This window comes from Rhynchophorus ferrugineus, unplaced genomic scaffold, assembly GCF_030347505.1.
Source record: "Rhynchophorus ferrugineus isolate W39M unplaced genomic scaffold, kcgeb_rfMv2 rfM4, whole genome shotgun sequence".
Classification (NCBI taxonomy): Eukaryota; Metazoa; Arthropoda; class Insecta; order Coleoptera; family Curculionidae; genus Rhynchophorus; species Rhynchophorus ferrugineus.
In genome coordinates this window covers 30649928-30665025 of record NW_027472583.1, presented here as the reverse complement: position 1 = coordinate 30665025, position 15098 = coordinate 30649928, and the positions used below count along the sequence as shown (strand labels likewise).

The following is a 15098-nucleotide window of genomic DNA, read 5'->3' as shown; positions in this document are numbered from 1 at the left end:
GAAGAGAATTGAATCTAATATAAACTTGTTTTAGTACCACGATAAAAAATGTCTGCTTTCGGCATTCCTATACTTCACCACCATCACATCGTTCGTCTACCTGGCTATTTTGTGGATTAAGCAACGGATGCACCTACATCTCGACCAACTGCAGCTGTGGTAGGGCATACAACGCATAATTTAAGAGCATTTTTATAATTACGATTAGTGTTTCATTAGATATGGTTTAACGCTTTTCTTCCATGCCTTCCTGGAGACATCTTTGAATATGACGTATTATGGACCAAATACATATATTTGGTCACTTTCCAAATTCTTGTCTGTCTGTCAGACGTGCATGGATAAAAAGGGTTCACTTTCGAAGAATCAGTTAAAAGGAATCAAATATTACTTAATAGAATCGAGTAGTAACCATTGATAACATTAGTACTTGCTTAAATTTTGTTCTTAATTACGAGGCAATGTTATATTAAACGTCGGAAATAGGCGAAATTATATTCCTTTCAATATCCAAATATCTTGAAATAAACATGGACTGACAACAAGACTTAAAAAACACTAAGATTACCATATCTCTACCATAGTAACACCTCACGTTAGAAATGTTGGTAGTGGCGCTATATAAACCTTTACCTAAAAGGTCATAAAGGACCTTAACCCTATTAGCTATGTTCTTTGAACGTGTGCGACATAGTTTGGAAAAATCTATAAGGTTACCATTAAAAGAACCTTCTAGATTTGCAACGACATTTTTATTTAATATATATAATTATATAAATATAAATATTTAATTTCGATCATATCCTGTATATATATTCACATGATATTACAATACAAGAGGACCCGAGAAAGCTATATATATATTTTTTTATTTAACGAATAATTTATTTAATAATTTTTCACATAGTAGATGCTACCAAATATTTCTTGAGTCCCCCTGTATTAATTTATTTGAAATTCGTTCGTCTAGTATTTGTTCATTTTATTGTTTTGTTATTATAAGGTAGATATCTATTCACAGATCATTAATAGCATGTAACATTTACCGGGCAGCTATTTGTTAAATAAAAACGCTCCTATATCTACCAAGAGACGATAAACTAATTATAAGTAACCTAAAAGTATTTATTTCATAAGTATTACTCGTTTAATTATTAAATGATTGTTTAAAAGAAAAAACTGTAAAATTATAGGTTTATAGAATATATTTGTAAATTAAATACAACCTCCCTGCCTAACCCCTATGAAAATTTTAGGTTTAAGACCCCAATTTAAAACAAATACTATTGTATATTGATTTTTTAAATCCCTCAACTACAATTATATAGATTTATTATACAGCTGTTGACATGCCTGAAGAGAAGATGCAGGATAAGTAAAGTTCCAAATCATATAGTAAACTTAAATGTACGATGATAATAATTAGACCCTATTGTAATAATTTTTACCCCCCACCCTTCAATAAAGTTTTGTGTATAAAAAATATTTAAAATAAAAATTTACCTTAAAACAACATGTCCATATTAATTATCTAGAAAAACCACATTTGCGCCATTAGCTTTTTTTTCTTTGGTTCAGAAACTAATTAATACTAGTTAGGAAATGTGTATTGAAATTCATTTCGAAACAATAAGTAAATTAAAGCACATTGCTTAAATTGATGCTACAATTATTTCAACAAAAGCAAAGCTTCAGTAATGGGGGTTCAATAGCAGATCTAGGGTGGAATCCAAGGGGCTCTATACCACCAAAATAAGCATCCAAATGACAAACCTTAAGCTTGATTCAGTCCCACCAAACCAAAATACTGAATCTGCTACTGTTGGGGTTAAAAAAGAAACTCATTTGTTAAGTCTGAAACAAAACTTTATAATACATTGAAATATATACACCTACTGTAACATTAGAAGGAAATGCAAAATACAACAAACAGTGGATCTGTATGAGTGACTTTATTGTAAAGTAATACTCTTAAAGGATTTCTCATGAAAGACTCATTTTACAGTTACTGTAGTGGATTACCCTAAAATCAAATCATAGTTTGTAACATTATTTAAATTATATGACTTAACCCTGAACTTACCCAAGCCTTTGCCATAACCATTATTGTATGTTGATCAAGTCTAGGTCCTATTAAAGGATTCATTTGTGCTACATAGCAGCATATCCAGCTAAAATTATATTAACCCAATAAGTAATTGAAATCACATGACTTCAAAATATAAAGGTAATAACAAAAAAAGTACTAAAATAAATACTTACAACAACCAACAGCATGCTCCCGTCAGCATTAATATGACCTGGATAATGCTAAATAAAATAAAATACCAATTAATACAATCTGAAAAACAACACTAACTTAGACTTACCCCCTGTTAGGACCCCGAGGTACAATTATCGGCAATACTATACCAACACCACCCCACAGAACAGTAAAGATAATGAAAGGCAATACACTGGCTCCCATTTTTACTGAATAACTAATATATTTAGACCCAAAAACTTAAAATTAGCAGAGAGTACTTCTCCAACCGGAACCAAATATTAAATATCTATGATATCTAAACGTCAATGTCAAAAATCATATGACCAAATTATTCCTTACTTGCACGCCCTACAAAAACAGAAAGCTGTAATAATGATAAAGAATGTTTCTCCCAAATATTGGTTATCAAAATAGTAATACGTAGTTCCATGTTCCGTCAATAGGTAGCGATAATGTGAAAAATAATTCATTAATAGGTTTTCAATACTATTTATTATCTATAAAAACACAGTGTTTATGTAATACAGTTTTACATTTTTATCTATCCACGTCTCCAAACACAACATCCAATGTTGCTAGAAAAAATTAGCTCAGTGATACGATTTAAGGAAAACAAATAAGTTTGCATTTCCGAACCTAAAGCAGCAACTGCGTCGGCTAAATAGAGGTTTCTACACATGTAATCTATGCCTCCTAGATGAACGAACCCAGGGGCCCTAATTTTACACCTGTAGGGTTTAGAAGAACCATCCGATACTAAATAAACTCCAAATTCACCTAGTTGATAGAAATTAATTTTTATAAATTGATAAAATTAATTAATTAAAGAATTACCCTTGGGGTGTTCAATACTAGTATAGGTGGAGCCAGGCGGCACATTAAATCCCTTGGAAAATAACTTAAAATGATGTATAACTCCTTCCATCGATGTCTACAGGGATGGACAATACCACCGAAGTTAATTTCTTGTCAAACCAAAAGTACCAACCTACCTTCATTTCAGCACGTTTTGGGGGTGTTATCTTCTTATCGTCGACTTTAATCTCCCCTTCTGGCATCCTTTCTAGGAGTTGGTGAACCATTCTCACCGATTGTCTCATTTCTTCAATTCTTAACAAAAACCTGAAGCGTCAGCTTATTAATTTTACGATTACCTATCGAATCACCACGTAACCGATCGTAGATATCTCCTTTTTTTCCGACCACTATATCGAATTCCAACTCATCGTAAACTTCATATGGTTTCGCTTTCCTGATATCCCATTTAACACCAGACGCTCTCAGCATGGGCCCTCTATTAGCAAATGTATCGAAATTAAATATTATTCCTAGATAGTATCTCAAAAATTTACGAAAAACCCCTGTTTAATGCTTCGTGGGCTGAAACAATACCGATGTCTTCAACTCTAGCTTTGAAGAGACGATTACCAGTCACTACGTCCTCCACTTCATCCAAACGCTCGGGAATTTTGGCTACTAATTCGTATATATCATCCATAAGCCCAATAGGCATGTCTTGAGATACACCCCCAATCCGAAAATATCCGCAATGCATCCTGCTGCCACAAACACGCTCGCAAATCTCATAGCATTTTTCGCGCTCTTCAAACAACCAAAACAACGGAGTGATCGCACCAACATCCAGTGCCAGGAAAGATGTAGCAGCTAAATGATTCATGATTCTCGTCAATTCGGAAAACAAAGTCCTTACAAATTTCGCTCTACGTGGCACCTGTGTTTTTAATAATATTAATAATAATAATGTTGATACCTTTGAAAAGATAATTATATACTAGAAAAACTATATGTTTTTCCAAATACGAAATATTAAAAAGTTAAAAACTGATATTAAAATTGACAAATAGGACTACCTGAATATTTAGCAGTTTTTCTGCTGCTAAACAAAACGCATGTTCATTACACAACACGGAAATATAGTCCAAACGATCAAAATAGGGCACCGCTTGCATATAAGTCTTATATTCAATCAATTTTTCTGTACCTCGATGCAATAAACCTATATGAGGGTCAAGTCTTTTTACTATCTGTAAAAATAATTTTTAGCGCTCGGAATTGCTCCATATAATTTTTCTCGTAACCTCCCCATCCAAGTAAGTTATCATTCTAAGGCAACCGTGGGCGGCAGGATGAGCAGGACCAAAATTAACGCGCATATTCTTTACTACCTGTTCCTTGTGCCCCCTATTCTGGTTTAATGGAGGCACTTTCCATCTCGAGGTAGTTTCATCAGGATACATTACCGGCCCTTCAAACTGTTTCATATATTCCATGTCTGGATACCAAGCTTTATGCTTGTTACTGTGAAAAGAAAAACATCTACGAAAATCCAGTAATTTTCTTAGCATTTTCCAATTATTATTTGACGTATGTTTGGAAGCATGACATTAAAAATTAATCTCTTTTTTTATATGTATTTTGTATTTAAGATATTTAATCAGTGTTAGGCAACCAGTAAAATATATTCAACTTTAACATAACCTGATTTTGTTCCGTTTTTAATTATTTAATGTACTGCGAAGGATTAAGGATTAAATGAGAAAGAGTGTATAATGGCTATAATGCATAGGATGTCACGATTATTTCAACCGTTTACAGTTATCTCAAAAACTTCCAATCTATCACATAAAGATATTACTTCGAAAAGTCAAAGAGTAACTAGTCCTGTTTTTGTCTAATTAATTCATTTTTGTTTAATATGGCCGGATTTTAGTTAATGTTAGAGTTAGGGGTTATTCATCAAGCTAATCCTGGATGCTTCCATTATCTACCTTTAGGAGTAAGAGCTTTAAATAAGCTGATTAATATTGTTGACAATGAAATGCAAAATATTGGTGGTCAAAAATTAATATTTCCGACTTTAGTGAAATCAGATTTGTGGACTCAAAGTGGTATGTTTGTTAAACTGCCCCTCGCATAATGTAATATAATTTTTATAGGTAGAGCAGATGCTATGGGACCTGAACTTATAACCATACAAGACAGACATGACCATAAATATATTTTAGCACCTGTAGGTAACTTACAGTAATATTAATTACACCAACATTCTATAAATTAACTGAAACTTATAACAGACACATGAGGAAACAGCAAGTCACCTTCTTTCCACCATACCCCCATTATCATACAAGAATTTCCCACTTCTGTTATATCAAATAACTCCAAAGTTTCGTGATGAAATGAAACCCCGGTTTGGATTGATAAGAAGTAGAGAATTTATTATGAAAGATATGTACAGCTATGATACAAGTATAGATAATGCTAAGAAAACATATGAAATAATATGCAAGAGTTATGATAAGTTATTCCGCAAAATAGGTGTCAAATATGTTAAAGGTACAAAAGCAGGAAGTTTTCTATATGTATGTTTATGTTGGGTTTCTTTAGTTTTAGGTCATTCAGGTACGATGGGTGGAAATTTGTCACATGAATATCACTTTTTAACTGACAAGGGTGAGGACAAAATTCTAACATGTAATAACTGTAGCTATACTGCCAACCAAGAAGTATTAACAGAAAATAACTGTCCTGAATGTAGTGATGAAAATAGTTTTACAGCAGAAACTGGGATAGAGGTGGGTCATACCTTTTTTTTAGGAGAGAAATACTCCAAACCTCTTGATGCTCATTATGTAGATCAAAACATGAAGAGACATATACTACAAATGGGCAGTTATGGGATTGGTATAAGCCGGATTATAGCTGCATCATTGGAGTGTCTTAGTACAGAACAGGAACTGAGATGGCCTGATGTGTTGGCTCCTTACAATGTGATTATTATACCACCAAAGGTTTGTTCTAAAATATTGAAGTATTTTTAATTTTAAAAAATGTCCGGCTTTTAGCATGGTAGTAAAGAGTATAGCTTTGCAGATACTTTGACCCAACAGCTATATATTAACTTAGAGACATCCCTGCCTTTCCTCAAAGATAATGTACTAGTCGATGACAGAACCTCATTGACTATAGGTCGGAGATTTTTAGATGCTAGACGCACAGGATACAGATTTATCATAATATTAAACAAAAAATGTATGGAATCACCTCCTCTATATGAACTGAATGACTTAGTCAGGAATCAGCAATTACTTTTAAATGGATATAGTGTTGTTAAATATATTAGTGACTATCTACACCTAGAATAAAAATCTAAACATTTTGTTTTATTTTATTTAAGTATAAAATTTAAAAATATATTCAAATAATCATTGATCATGGCCTTTAATGTGAGTGATGAAAAAATTGTTATCAAACACCAAAGTTTGGGACATGAGCAAATAACTGAAACAATAAACATATTCATAGTAATAGAATTAATTATATTATCTATTTAGTTACCTTTATAGGCTAATAGTTGGCTTAGAGATATATATAATGTGATGAAATGCAAATGATAATCATAAACTGATAGGTCCCATATTATTGATGGCAACTGTAAAAATTTACCAGTTGATGCCAGAGTGATTGTTTTAAAAATTAAATTAAATGAAGGCATCTTGCTTTTGTTGTGAGAAAATTTCTGATAATATATCCATGTAAAACAAAAAATTGCGATGTTGAACACAACAAAACCTGTAATAAGCAATAGTCAAATTATGAAATAAAAAATTTTCAAAGCCTACTAATTCCAAGATTTAGTGTAATTATATAAAATTTTAGGTCTTCTACATTCATATCGAAATCTTCCAAGTTTGGTTCGGCTTTAATGGATCTATCACATTTTTTAATAGGGTTGTTCAATAAGGTCATTGTTGAGTATGCTTCCAGCAAAATGAGAATCAGAGATAATTTCCAGTAATGCTAAAAAACTAATTATTTCAGCTCTATATTAATAAAACATATATCTCACCAACTTTAAACTGAGAATTAAACAAAATGTGTCGATAAGCATTGGTGTTTAATAGGATTAAATCAATTATTACAATTACATTATCAAATTCTACATATTTGTCGGCAATTTTGCCACAATATTCCTAAAATAAAAGTATTATTATGGAAAACATTAAAATAAAATCTAAAAAATTCCATTACACATTCGGTAAGTTTAAGAACAGTCTCACTATATTTCTTATATAAATTATTAACTTGTTCACCGCAGTTTATACAGAAGCACTCAACTCTTTCCTCCATTTTTAAGGTTAGATAAAAATAAACTTGAAGTTAGGTACCATCTAATAATAATAGATATTTAATAGTTAATCATAAATTTTTACAGAATGATCAAAAGGACTTATGGAAGTAATAAAGTCGCATACTTGGTTGCATATGCCAGTCCTATATAAGTTTATTGTTTTGACATTTAAATGCAACTAACTTATCCATTATTGCTATTCTGCAAAAGAATATTTTTTTACGTTACAAATTTTAATATATTTTGTAGTAATTTCCTCAGATTCAAACATGTAAAACGGGTTTGTCTATAATTATATCGCGATTCATGTTAAAAATATTCCGCGACAGTCGTTGAACGCGTCTCTACTAATAATAACAATAATAGTTTTTAAAATTTTAACCAAGTGCGATATAGTGATAATATATTTTGTGATGTGACTTTTTATTTATAGACATAAACGATGGGCCAGACTTCTAGTTCTAATGCTTGTAAGTATCATTACGTTTGTTATATTTAGCCAGATATAATTCGGATGTTTAATGTAGTGGGTGCAAATTGAGGTTAGGATGTTTGGTTATAGTTTGTAATATCTGAGTATAAAAATCATTGTATGTGGAGGGTTTTTTTGGTGTATTTATGTAATCGTTAATTAAGCCTTGACTGTCAATCTCCATAAGGTTTATTAATTTAGACTTTGAAATAATAACTGTACGTAATGCATTAGTTAATAACATAATTAACGTAAGTTCAGAGAGGTTAAAAGTCGATCGACCCTGACATTTTTAACAACGAACCAGTCTTCATTGAATTTACCGGAAACTGGCGCCGACACCAAATTAAATAATACTGATCTTATCCCAAAATTCAAGAATGGTTTTTCAAAATAATTTTTATAACCATAACAAATCCGTTATTTTATAATAGTGCTATAATATATATTTATAGAATAGTTCTATGATTTATGAGATCTTTTTATGTAATCTTAAAAGAAATTTACGAAGGTGGCCCAAATAGTAATTTAAAAATTCCATTTATTGACGAAACACAAGTAGTACAAAACAATGGAAAAAGGAACAATAATACCGTTTACACAAAAGCGAATAAAAATGTTTTTTTTAAACAATGATGAAACGAAACACGTGGATATTAGGAAGAACAATAGTCTGATTTTATTTAACGCTGACCATGATTAGAATATTTTAATTATGATCATTTGTTTCCGGTTCAAGATAAGTTTCATTTCTGTAGTGAGATATATTCTTTTTAAGTGTTGTGTTAATGTTTTCCATATTGTTATAAATGGTAAAATATCTAGATATAAATTGAAACAATAATTTTTTTCAGATGTTAGTTGTAGTTGTTTTAAACTGGTAAATCTTGAATGCGTTGCCTAAATATTAATCAAGGATGTTTTAGTTCTATAAATTAATTTAGAGCGTTATTTGAGGGATAACCAAAATTCAATGTATTGTTTTGAATTAATAAATTAATAATAATAAGCAATAATGGAGGTATAAATAAAAGCATTTGTTAACATAGAAGTACATATTTATGGTTTTTGTAAAATTTTGACTTTTGAGTTGACTTTATTATTGTATATTAAGTATCATGGCATAAAACATTTTTTGAGATGTTTTGAGGTGATTATGGATTTACATATATTTTTCAATAGAGGATTTTTTAAATTAGTGGATGATTATTTAATAGTATAATTTGAGATTTGTCATTTTGCAAGATTTTACAGTATACTAAATATTACAGATAAAAAAAAATTGAAGAAGTTGTCACAATTATTTATCAAAATATCAAGGGCACCATGGATGTTTCTCCGCTAATTCGACATTGATTGTAAAGTTAAATAAAATTAGGCATGTCTGTAAAATAATTCATGATAAATAAATAAAATTTGTATATTATAGAATTTATGTTTTTTTTTTAATTTTTGAGTAATTTGATTCCACATTAATACAACGTGTCTGTAGGTGGGAAAATACTCAAAAATGTATGGTATTGTCTAACAAATGAAGGATGTTAAGTTGATATATAGGTGACGGTAGTAAAATATACTGATGTTTAAATCCGGCTGAATTTAAGTCATGGCTTAGTTTATGTATAACATGGAAGTGCTTCTACAATAGAAAAAATTACTATTTGCTGCCGATTTCGGACCGACGTATCATTAGTTCATATTTTTTAGTGGATAATTCAAATCGACATCGTTTTCTTGATGCTGTATTACTGTGATTGAAAAGTTCGTAGAAAATTATGGAAAATATTTTGTTGGAACCCAAATTGTAGCAGTAAACTGATTCAGTGCTTTAATATTCACGTTGTTTTGCAACTAAAAATAATATTTCGTTTTTTAATTTTAAGATTATTTTAGTGGCTAGTTTAAATGAGGTAATTAACAGTGCTTTGAGGAAAGGCCAATGATAAATGAATAAAATTAGTTAATATTATGGCATGTGGGTTTGTATGACAGTCGGACTGCTAAGAATAATGCCGCCACTAGCAATGGAGCCTACCTTCAATTAGATTAAGTCGTCGTACTTGTGCCTCCTGTCTCAGTTGTTAACCGTAATAAAATGGGATTTAAAAGCCTAACGAAGGACTTCCTGCGACCCTCTAATTAAATGACCTTATTAAGCGTGACTCCCCCTATGTGACTAACCCATTCATTATGTTATTTTATACATAATTTATTGTTTTTCTTCGATTAAACGTGTCTCGATGGATTGTGTCAAGACCAGCACTTTCTGTAACAATTTTTTGCATATTTAAAACTGGTACTGGTACAATTTTTAGGACACAGGGTATATACTGTCGTTTGAACTGTTGATGGGCCTAATTCACTATCACAAAGCTGTAGGGGAGTCGAATTTTAAAAGAAACATTGGTTGGAGTTATATAATGGGTTGTTTGATAAAAATCCTGCATTTTTATTGACAGGATTGTATGCAGCAAACGTATTTATTTATTAAGTTCCGGGATTGAAGTAGCCTTACAATATATTTTTATAGGCGGAATATTTTATTTCCAAAGTTGTACATTCCAATTTGATAAGCAAAATAACAAGGTCAACGACTTATTTTTTACCAAGACTTTTTATTCATGCGTATATAATTTTACAATAAAATAGAAATATTTTCTCGGTCTCTACTGATAGTGAAAAGTTCTGATGCCGAGCCTTCAAGAACACCAAATGACAAGTCTGTATGAGTTAAATACCTTCTCAGAGTTGAAAAGTTTGTGATAGAAACGGATAATCAATACATTTTCCACTTTATTATATACAATAAATATACAATTATTGATACAAATTATTTATTAGGTGCTTCTGGAGTCTGGTTGACTTTTTCCATTTTGTAAGTAATGTCTCCAACTAATGGGAATTTTTTGTTCAATTTGGGGAAGCCTGCCGCTGAAGCCCATCAAATACCTTTAGAACTTATGGTGAGGTGAGGATAGTCCGTCATATCGTCATTGTCGGTTTTGATTTCAACGATTTAAAACTGTCCATTTTGATGTCATCGGAAAATAAAAATATCGATATTTAAAAGAAATATTTAAAAATATTCATATCGAAATAATTTTTAAAGAGTAATAAGCCCTTCAAATTGAGTACCCAAAAGTAAACTTTATATACTTTATTATTCATATTAAAATTGAATAAATTGGACAAAATATTATTATATAATCTTCTATATAATATTTATATACGTTCTATATAAATAATAGAAGTAGATTGTAAGAGTTGTGAAGGATACACTGTTGAAGTTCGATTGAGAAATTCTACATCATCTAGGGAACTTATCAGACACAGCGCCTTCTGATTACAACTAGTTTAAATCAATACTATGTATAGGTTTTGCTGGCACACAGGTTAAATTACACAAACCAATATTGTTCTTTAGGCAAGGTATGGTTATGTTGCCTGAACGGTGGGAAAATGTTGGAAATGTAGAAAATGAATGAATGATATTGTAGTTTTTCTCATTAAAATGATTTTTAACATGAAAAAATTATCAGCATATCAGAGCAATTTTGATCTTTGACGCCTTCGAAAGATTGCCGATGAGAAGTCGCAAGATCTCAACTAGGAGTTACAAAATAAAAATTCAAAAACTTGGGAGGTGTGCTCCACTCCGAAGACAACTTAGCTTCCGACAAATTGTGTTTTTGAACATAAATATCCAGTTTTACCAGAATCCCAAGGCTAAAATATAGTATGTAGATTCTAGGTACATAGAAGTTAATTCACGTTGTAGCGACTTTGAGGCATGTTGCATCTTACATCGTTAAATAACGGTCTACAAATTACCCAGAAATATAATCCCGGATGTTGAACACGGGCGGAGTGCCAGCAGTGCTAACTAGTACACGATAACGAATATATGGGATATTATTGAAGGGTTCTTTCGTTACTGATCATCGTTCAGTTCAGACGTGCCACCATCGACTACCCAAGCCTCGTCTACAGGTAACACCACCGCCATCCCCTTTATCTATTGTTATTTCTGTATTATCAATATCGTCAATAAGTAATGGTCACTTCATGTAACCATAAATGTTTCATTTCATCTTACCTTCATTCGCCGAGCCCTCTAAAGAAGATTCACCTGTATCTCTTATTGGTTGTGAAGTTCAGAATACCCCTTTCTTCTGTACATAGCCTATTCACCGGACTTAGTTCCATTCGATTACCATTTTCTCAAGTCAATGTTGCGCATATTAGTGGTCTTAGTATATATACTTTAGAATGCGATTATTTTATGGAATGTATCGCCTCGAAACTTGAAAGCTACATTTTGCAGATGTAGATTTTGATTAAGGATACAACAAGCTGTGTCCATGGGCTAATAATGGAATAAGAAAATTTTTTTAATCACTCTTGGATTAAAACAACAGGTGCTCTGTTCGTCGGCTTCGATGCCAGTTCATGTTCAGAACTCGCACAAGAATCCATCTGACTACTAGGAACATGTTAGAAAATAAATTAAAATTATTTTCAAAATATTAGAATAGTTTTGAAGGGTTTTCCTGGTAAATTCAATGTTTCATGTCAAATAAATATTGTATTTTCATGCAGTATATTATAATATTAATTACTAAAAAATATTACATTTACAGAAATTAAACAAAAATTGACTGATTAAATGATAACATTATAAAATAACATTATTAAATGATATATCGATGAATAAATAGGATTACAGTAAGTCATATATTTCATGGTAACAGCGGTGGTTATATTTCAACAAGATGTGTTAAAGACGCTGTGACAAAATATATCTGAATCATAAAATTAATTGTCTCCAAGAAATGCTGGCACTTAAGGAAAATTTGATTTTCTTTCTTCACATTGGATGAAGAATGTATGGGACTAAAAATGTTTTAATGCACTAAAAGCACTCACATGGGAAGAAGCCCAAAAAGTAATGGGTGTGCTAATAGTCGGAATTCTTGAAAGTTTTCACACAAGTTTATTTGCAACTACAAAGAAGAATCTTTAGCTGGAATGCTAAGAGTGTTACTATTGAAGACTGCAGGTTGGAGTTATTCAAAGTCTTTAGATGGAGTCCATGAATATACATAATTTTCGAATCTTTGTAAGAAGTGAATTCCTTCCATATCGGCTAGGTGCCATTAATTGGAACAAGTGGTAGTTGAAGGGAATAACTTCTGGAAAATAAAACGTCTTTCGATTTTCGTAAATTTTAATTCGTAAAGAAGACAATTTCCTTATTTGTTTATAACTTCCAAATCATTTAAAGCATAATTTACATAATTGTTGATGTATTAACGTGAATTTTCTTCGACCAAGTCCTTCAACTTTCGTATGGTCGTACCTTGAGTGATTCCGATATTTTTGCCGATATTATTTCGGCTAATATATCGATATTTTTATTGACTGATATATTTTTAAAAATATCGATTGTTTTAAAATAGTGTATTGAATTTCTGTATTGAGATTTTCTCTACCTCGTCATCAAACATTTCTTCGGTGAAAAGTAGGACTGGAGCGAAAAAAGTTGGATATTAAAACCTGGGGTTTTGAAGGAAAATATTGGCGTTTTTGGGGAATTTGGTGAGGAGGGGGCCATCTCCAAAATAATTTTTCCTGAAAATATGGGGTTTTAGTGAAGAGATATTAATATTTTTTAAACATATTTTAAACTCTCCTTTTTACCGACTAGGATTTATTTGGACTGGACCTACTGTTTAATGTGGGCTCCGAACATCGGTCCTCGGCGTTAAGGTTACCGACTGGCGACTGACTAACTTAGAGATCATCCCAGAGACTTCTGGTCTTATTCAACTTGGTTACTGGCGTGACTGGGATCATTTTCCTTGTCGGATTTTGCACTGTTGCTTAAGGACAATTACAAATGTTAAACGATCACAAATATAAATTTACAGCCATGTTCCAGCAGGACTTAAAAGCGGGAGGACCGCCCTGTTGCCCCTATCACTGCGCCAAATAAGCCAGCAGATATTAATATTGTTAAAAAGCGCATATCCTTTACTAAAGTGTGGCTGGTTTTGGTACCACTGCTTTTCATATTTAAATAGTAAATTAAAATTAAGAGAATTAATAAACTATAAATTATTGTTAGTTACTCTTTAATCAAATAGAACGCATTGAAATGGATCGCTGTTTTTCAGTGAATACATCATTGCAGGAAGAAAGGATACTGTATTACCTACGCGAACTTTTGTTATTATTCTTACTTTCAATAATACAAAATACGAAAGACACTGCGGTACAAACTTTCGAATGTGGGACGGTTCACCCTAGTTTTTTTTCTAAATCAAACAAAGGTGATAAGTATTATCTTGTTGCTCGATTCACGATGCGTTTGTGTGCGTGCTCTGAAATCAAGCGGCATTGGAAAAGATTAAATTTCGATGTTGTGTGATGGGCCAGCCATTCTCCCTAAAAACAAACAACGATATCCTAGCGAACAAACACCGAGTTCTTTTCTGTTTTGACCTCGAGGACAATGGCGTTGTTGAAATGACACAAAATGCAATTGAAATAAACATTTAAAAGAACCGTTTACGTGTATTTGTTGATTTATCCTTTCTTAGTGTCATTGAAGTTGTCATTGAATTCTAATATAATATACGTATATATTAATTAAAATATAATTAAACGATGAAGATTTTAATGTGCAATATAGATAGTGTCAGTGTATAAATATAGATAAACATCCAATGAGTTACATGCAAACAGTATATCAAACTATTATAAAAAACGTATAAAAACATTGGGAAGTATTTATAAAGATCTGACAGAATTTTTTTCTGTCTAGGGTCTCTTGCTTCAAATCTTGCTTCAAATAAGACTTTAAGGAATTCTAGAATATCTGCTATGTGTTTGATATGGACAGAAGGGTACCTTTTACGAAATGTTTTTAATTAAATATTGGGTTGATGGAAAAAATACCCATATACATTTCAAACGCTAATAAATGATATACGTGTCGTTTTGATTGATGATCAACTGTTTTGACAAAGCTATAATTCCTCCACTGTAGAACCTCTGAGATTTTTGGGCTAAAAATTGAACCAAATGATTTTTATAAGTTTCTTCCATTGAAGTCAGCTTACATTGTTAAGGCACCGTTGTTATACCGGAACTGTATATACGCTAGTTACATCAAAATACTCTACTCAATCTCCCTCAATTCTTGA

The 15098-nt window shown here is 31.5% G+C and overlaps 6 protein-coding genes across 7 annotated transcripts in view; 3 read left to right on the top strand and 3 right to left on the bottom strand.

The window, feature by feature from the left end:
• sli (slit guidance ligand) overlaps positions 1-1513 on the top strand; it is a 687830-nt gene extending 686317 nt beyond the window's left edge. The window contains exon 32 of the mRNA XM_076402237.1: positions 35-1513. The gene's annotated coding sequence lies outside the window, so the exon portion shown is untranslated. The remainder of the gene's footprint in view (positions 1-34) is intronic.
• A 331-nt stretch (positions 1514-1844) lies between these two features.
• On the bottom strand, positions 1845-2568 carry LOC143195246 (V-type proton ATPase subunit e 2). Its single transcript, XM_076402239.1, has 4 exons — positions 2370-2568; positions 2263-2310; positions 2084-2171; positions 1845-2023 (listed from the first exon to the last, which is right to left on the bottom strand). Exons 1-4 carry the CDS (start codon positions 2465-2467, stop codon positions 2006-2008), a joined length of 252 nt encoding a protein of 83 aa, XP_076258354.1. The 5' UTR covers positions 2468-2568; the 3' UTR covers positions 1845-2005.
• Positions 2569-2742: 174 nt separating this feature from the next.
• LOC143196429 (NADH-ubiquinone oxidoreductase 49 kDa subunit) lies at positions 2743-4671 on the bottom strand. Its single transcript, XM_076404103.1, has 8 exons — positions 4366-4671; positions 4138-4311; positions 3619-3998; positions 3441-3560; positions 3259-3388; positions 3101-3197; positions 2903-3043; positions 2743-2841 (listed from the first exon to the last, which is right to left on the bottom strand). The coding sequence occupies exons 1-8, from the start codon at positions 4630-4632 to the stop codon at positions 2804-2806; spliced, it is 1347 nt and encodes a 448-aa protein (XP_076260218.1). The 5' UTR covers positions 4633-4671; the 3' UTR covers positions 2743-2803.
• A 70-nt stretch (positions 4672-4741) lies between these two features.
• On the top strand, positions 4742-6446 carry ProRS-m (prolyl-tRNA synthetase 2-like protein, mitochondrial). Its single transcript, XM_076402234.1, has 6 exons — positions 4742-4938; positions 4998-5175; positions 5224-5297; positions 5362-5623; positions 5675-6078; positions 6133-6446. The coding sequence occupies exons 1-6, from the start codon at positions 4837-4839 to the stop codon at positions 6430-6432; spliced, it is 1320 nt and encodes a 439-aa protein (XP_076258349.1). The 5' UTR covers positions 4742-4836; the 3' UTR covers positions 6433-6446.
• Positions 6443-7564, bottom strand: Arv1 (ACAT-related protein required for viability 1). Of its 2 annotated transcripts, XM_076402236.1 has the most exons (6): positions 7543-7564; positions 7319-7458; positions 7141-7260; positions 6910-7087; positions 6626-6859; positions 6443-6568 (listed from the first exon to the last, which is right to left on the bottom strand). In XM_076402236.1, the coding sequence occupies exons 2-6, from the start codon at positions 7415-7417 to the stop codon at positions 6456-6458; spliced, it is 744 nt and encodes a 247-aa protein (XP_076258351.1). In that variant the 5' UTR covers positions 7418-7458; positions 7543-7564; the 3' UTR covers positions 6443-6455. The 2 variants fall into 2 exon arrangements, with proteins under 2 accessions (XP_076258351.1, XP_076258350.1); XM_076402235.1 differs by lacking the exon at positions 7543-7564 and having other exon boundaries at positions 7319-7522.
• Positions 7558-15098, top strand: part of neur (E3 ubiquitin-protein ligase neur) — an 85473-nt gene continuing 77932 nt past the window's right edge. Inside the window, exon 1 of the mRNA XM_076402232.1 lies at positions 7558-7888. Coding sequence (XP_076258347.1) covers positions 7861-7888 — 28 coding nt within the window. The 5' untranslated portion in view covers positions 7558-7860. The remainder of the gene's footprint in view (positions 7889-15098) is intronic.

Bases quoted from the DNA above. Each gene is read 5' to 3' on its own strand.
- LOC143196429 (XM_076404103.1), bottom strand. From the start codon at position 4,632: ATGCTAAGAAAATTACTGGATTTTCGTAGATGTTTTTCTTTTCACAGT. The intron at 3,561-3,618 runs GTAAATTTTTGA...ATTTGCTAATAG, and splicing joins GCATTAAACAGGGGTTTTTC to AGGGCCCATGCTGAGAGCGT. The intron at 3,389-3,440 runs GTTACGTGGTGA...CTGACGCTTCAG, and splicing joins AAAGGAGATATCTACGATCG to GTTTTTGTTAAGAATTGAAG.
- ProRS-m (XM_076402234.1), top strand. From the start codon at position 4,837: ATGGCTATAATGCATAGGATGTCACGATTATTTCAACCGTTTACAGTT. The intron at 4,939-4,997 runs GTAACTAGTCCT...GCCGGATTTTAG, and splicing joins TTACTTCGAAAAGTCAAAGA to TTAATGTTAGAGTTAGGGGT. The intron at 5,298-5,361 runs GTAGGTAACTTA...AACTTATAACAG, and splicing joins ATAAATATATTTTAGCACCT to ACACATGAGGAAACAGCAAG.
- LOC143195246 (XM_076402239.1), bottom strand. From the start codon at position 2,467: ATGGGAGCCAGTGTATTGCCTTTCATTATCTTTACTGTTCTGTGGGGT. The intron at 2,311-2,369 runs GTAAGTCTAAGT...TATTTTATTTAG, and splicing joins CCTCGGGGTCCTAACAGGGG to CATTATCCAGGTCATATTAA. The intron at 2,172-2,262 runs GTAAGTATTTAT...ATATAATTTTAG, and splicing joins GGAGCATGCTGTTGGTTGTT to CTGGATATGCTGCTATGTAG.
- Arv1 (XM_076402236.1), bottom strand. From the start codon at position 7,417: ATGGAGGAAAGAGTTGAGTGCTTCTGTATAAACTGCGGTGAACAAGTT. The intron at 6,860-6,909 runs GTAGGCTTTGAA...TGCTTATTACAG, and splicing joins TACACTAAATCTTGGAATTA to GTTTTGTTGTGTTCAACATC. The intron at 6,569-6,625 runs GTAACTAAATAG...TTATTGTTTCAG, and splicing joins CCAACTATTAGCCTATAAAG to TTATTTGCTCATGTCCCAAA.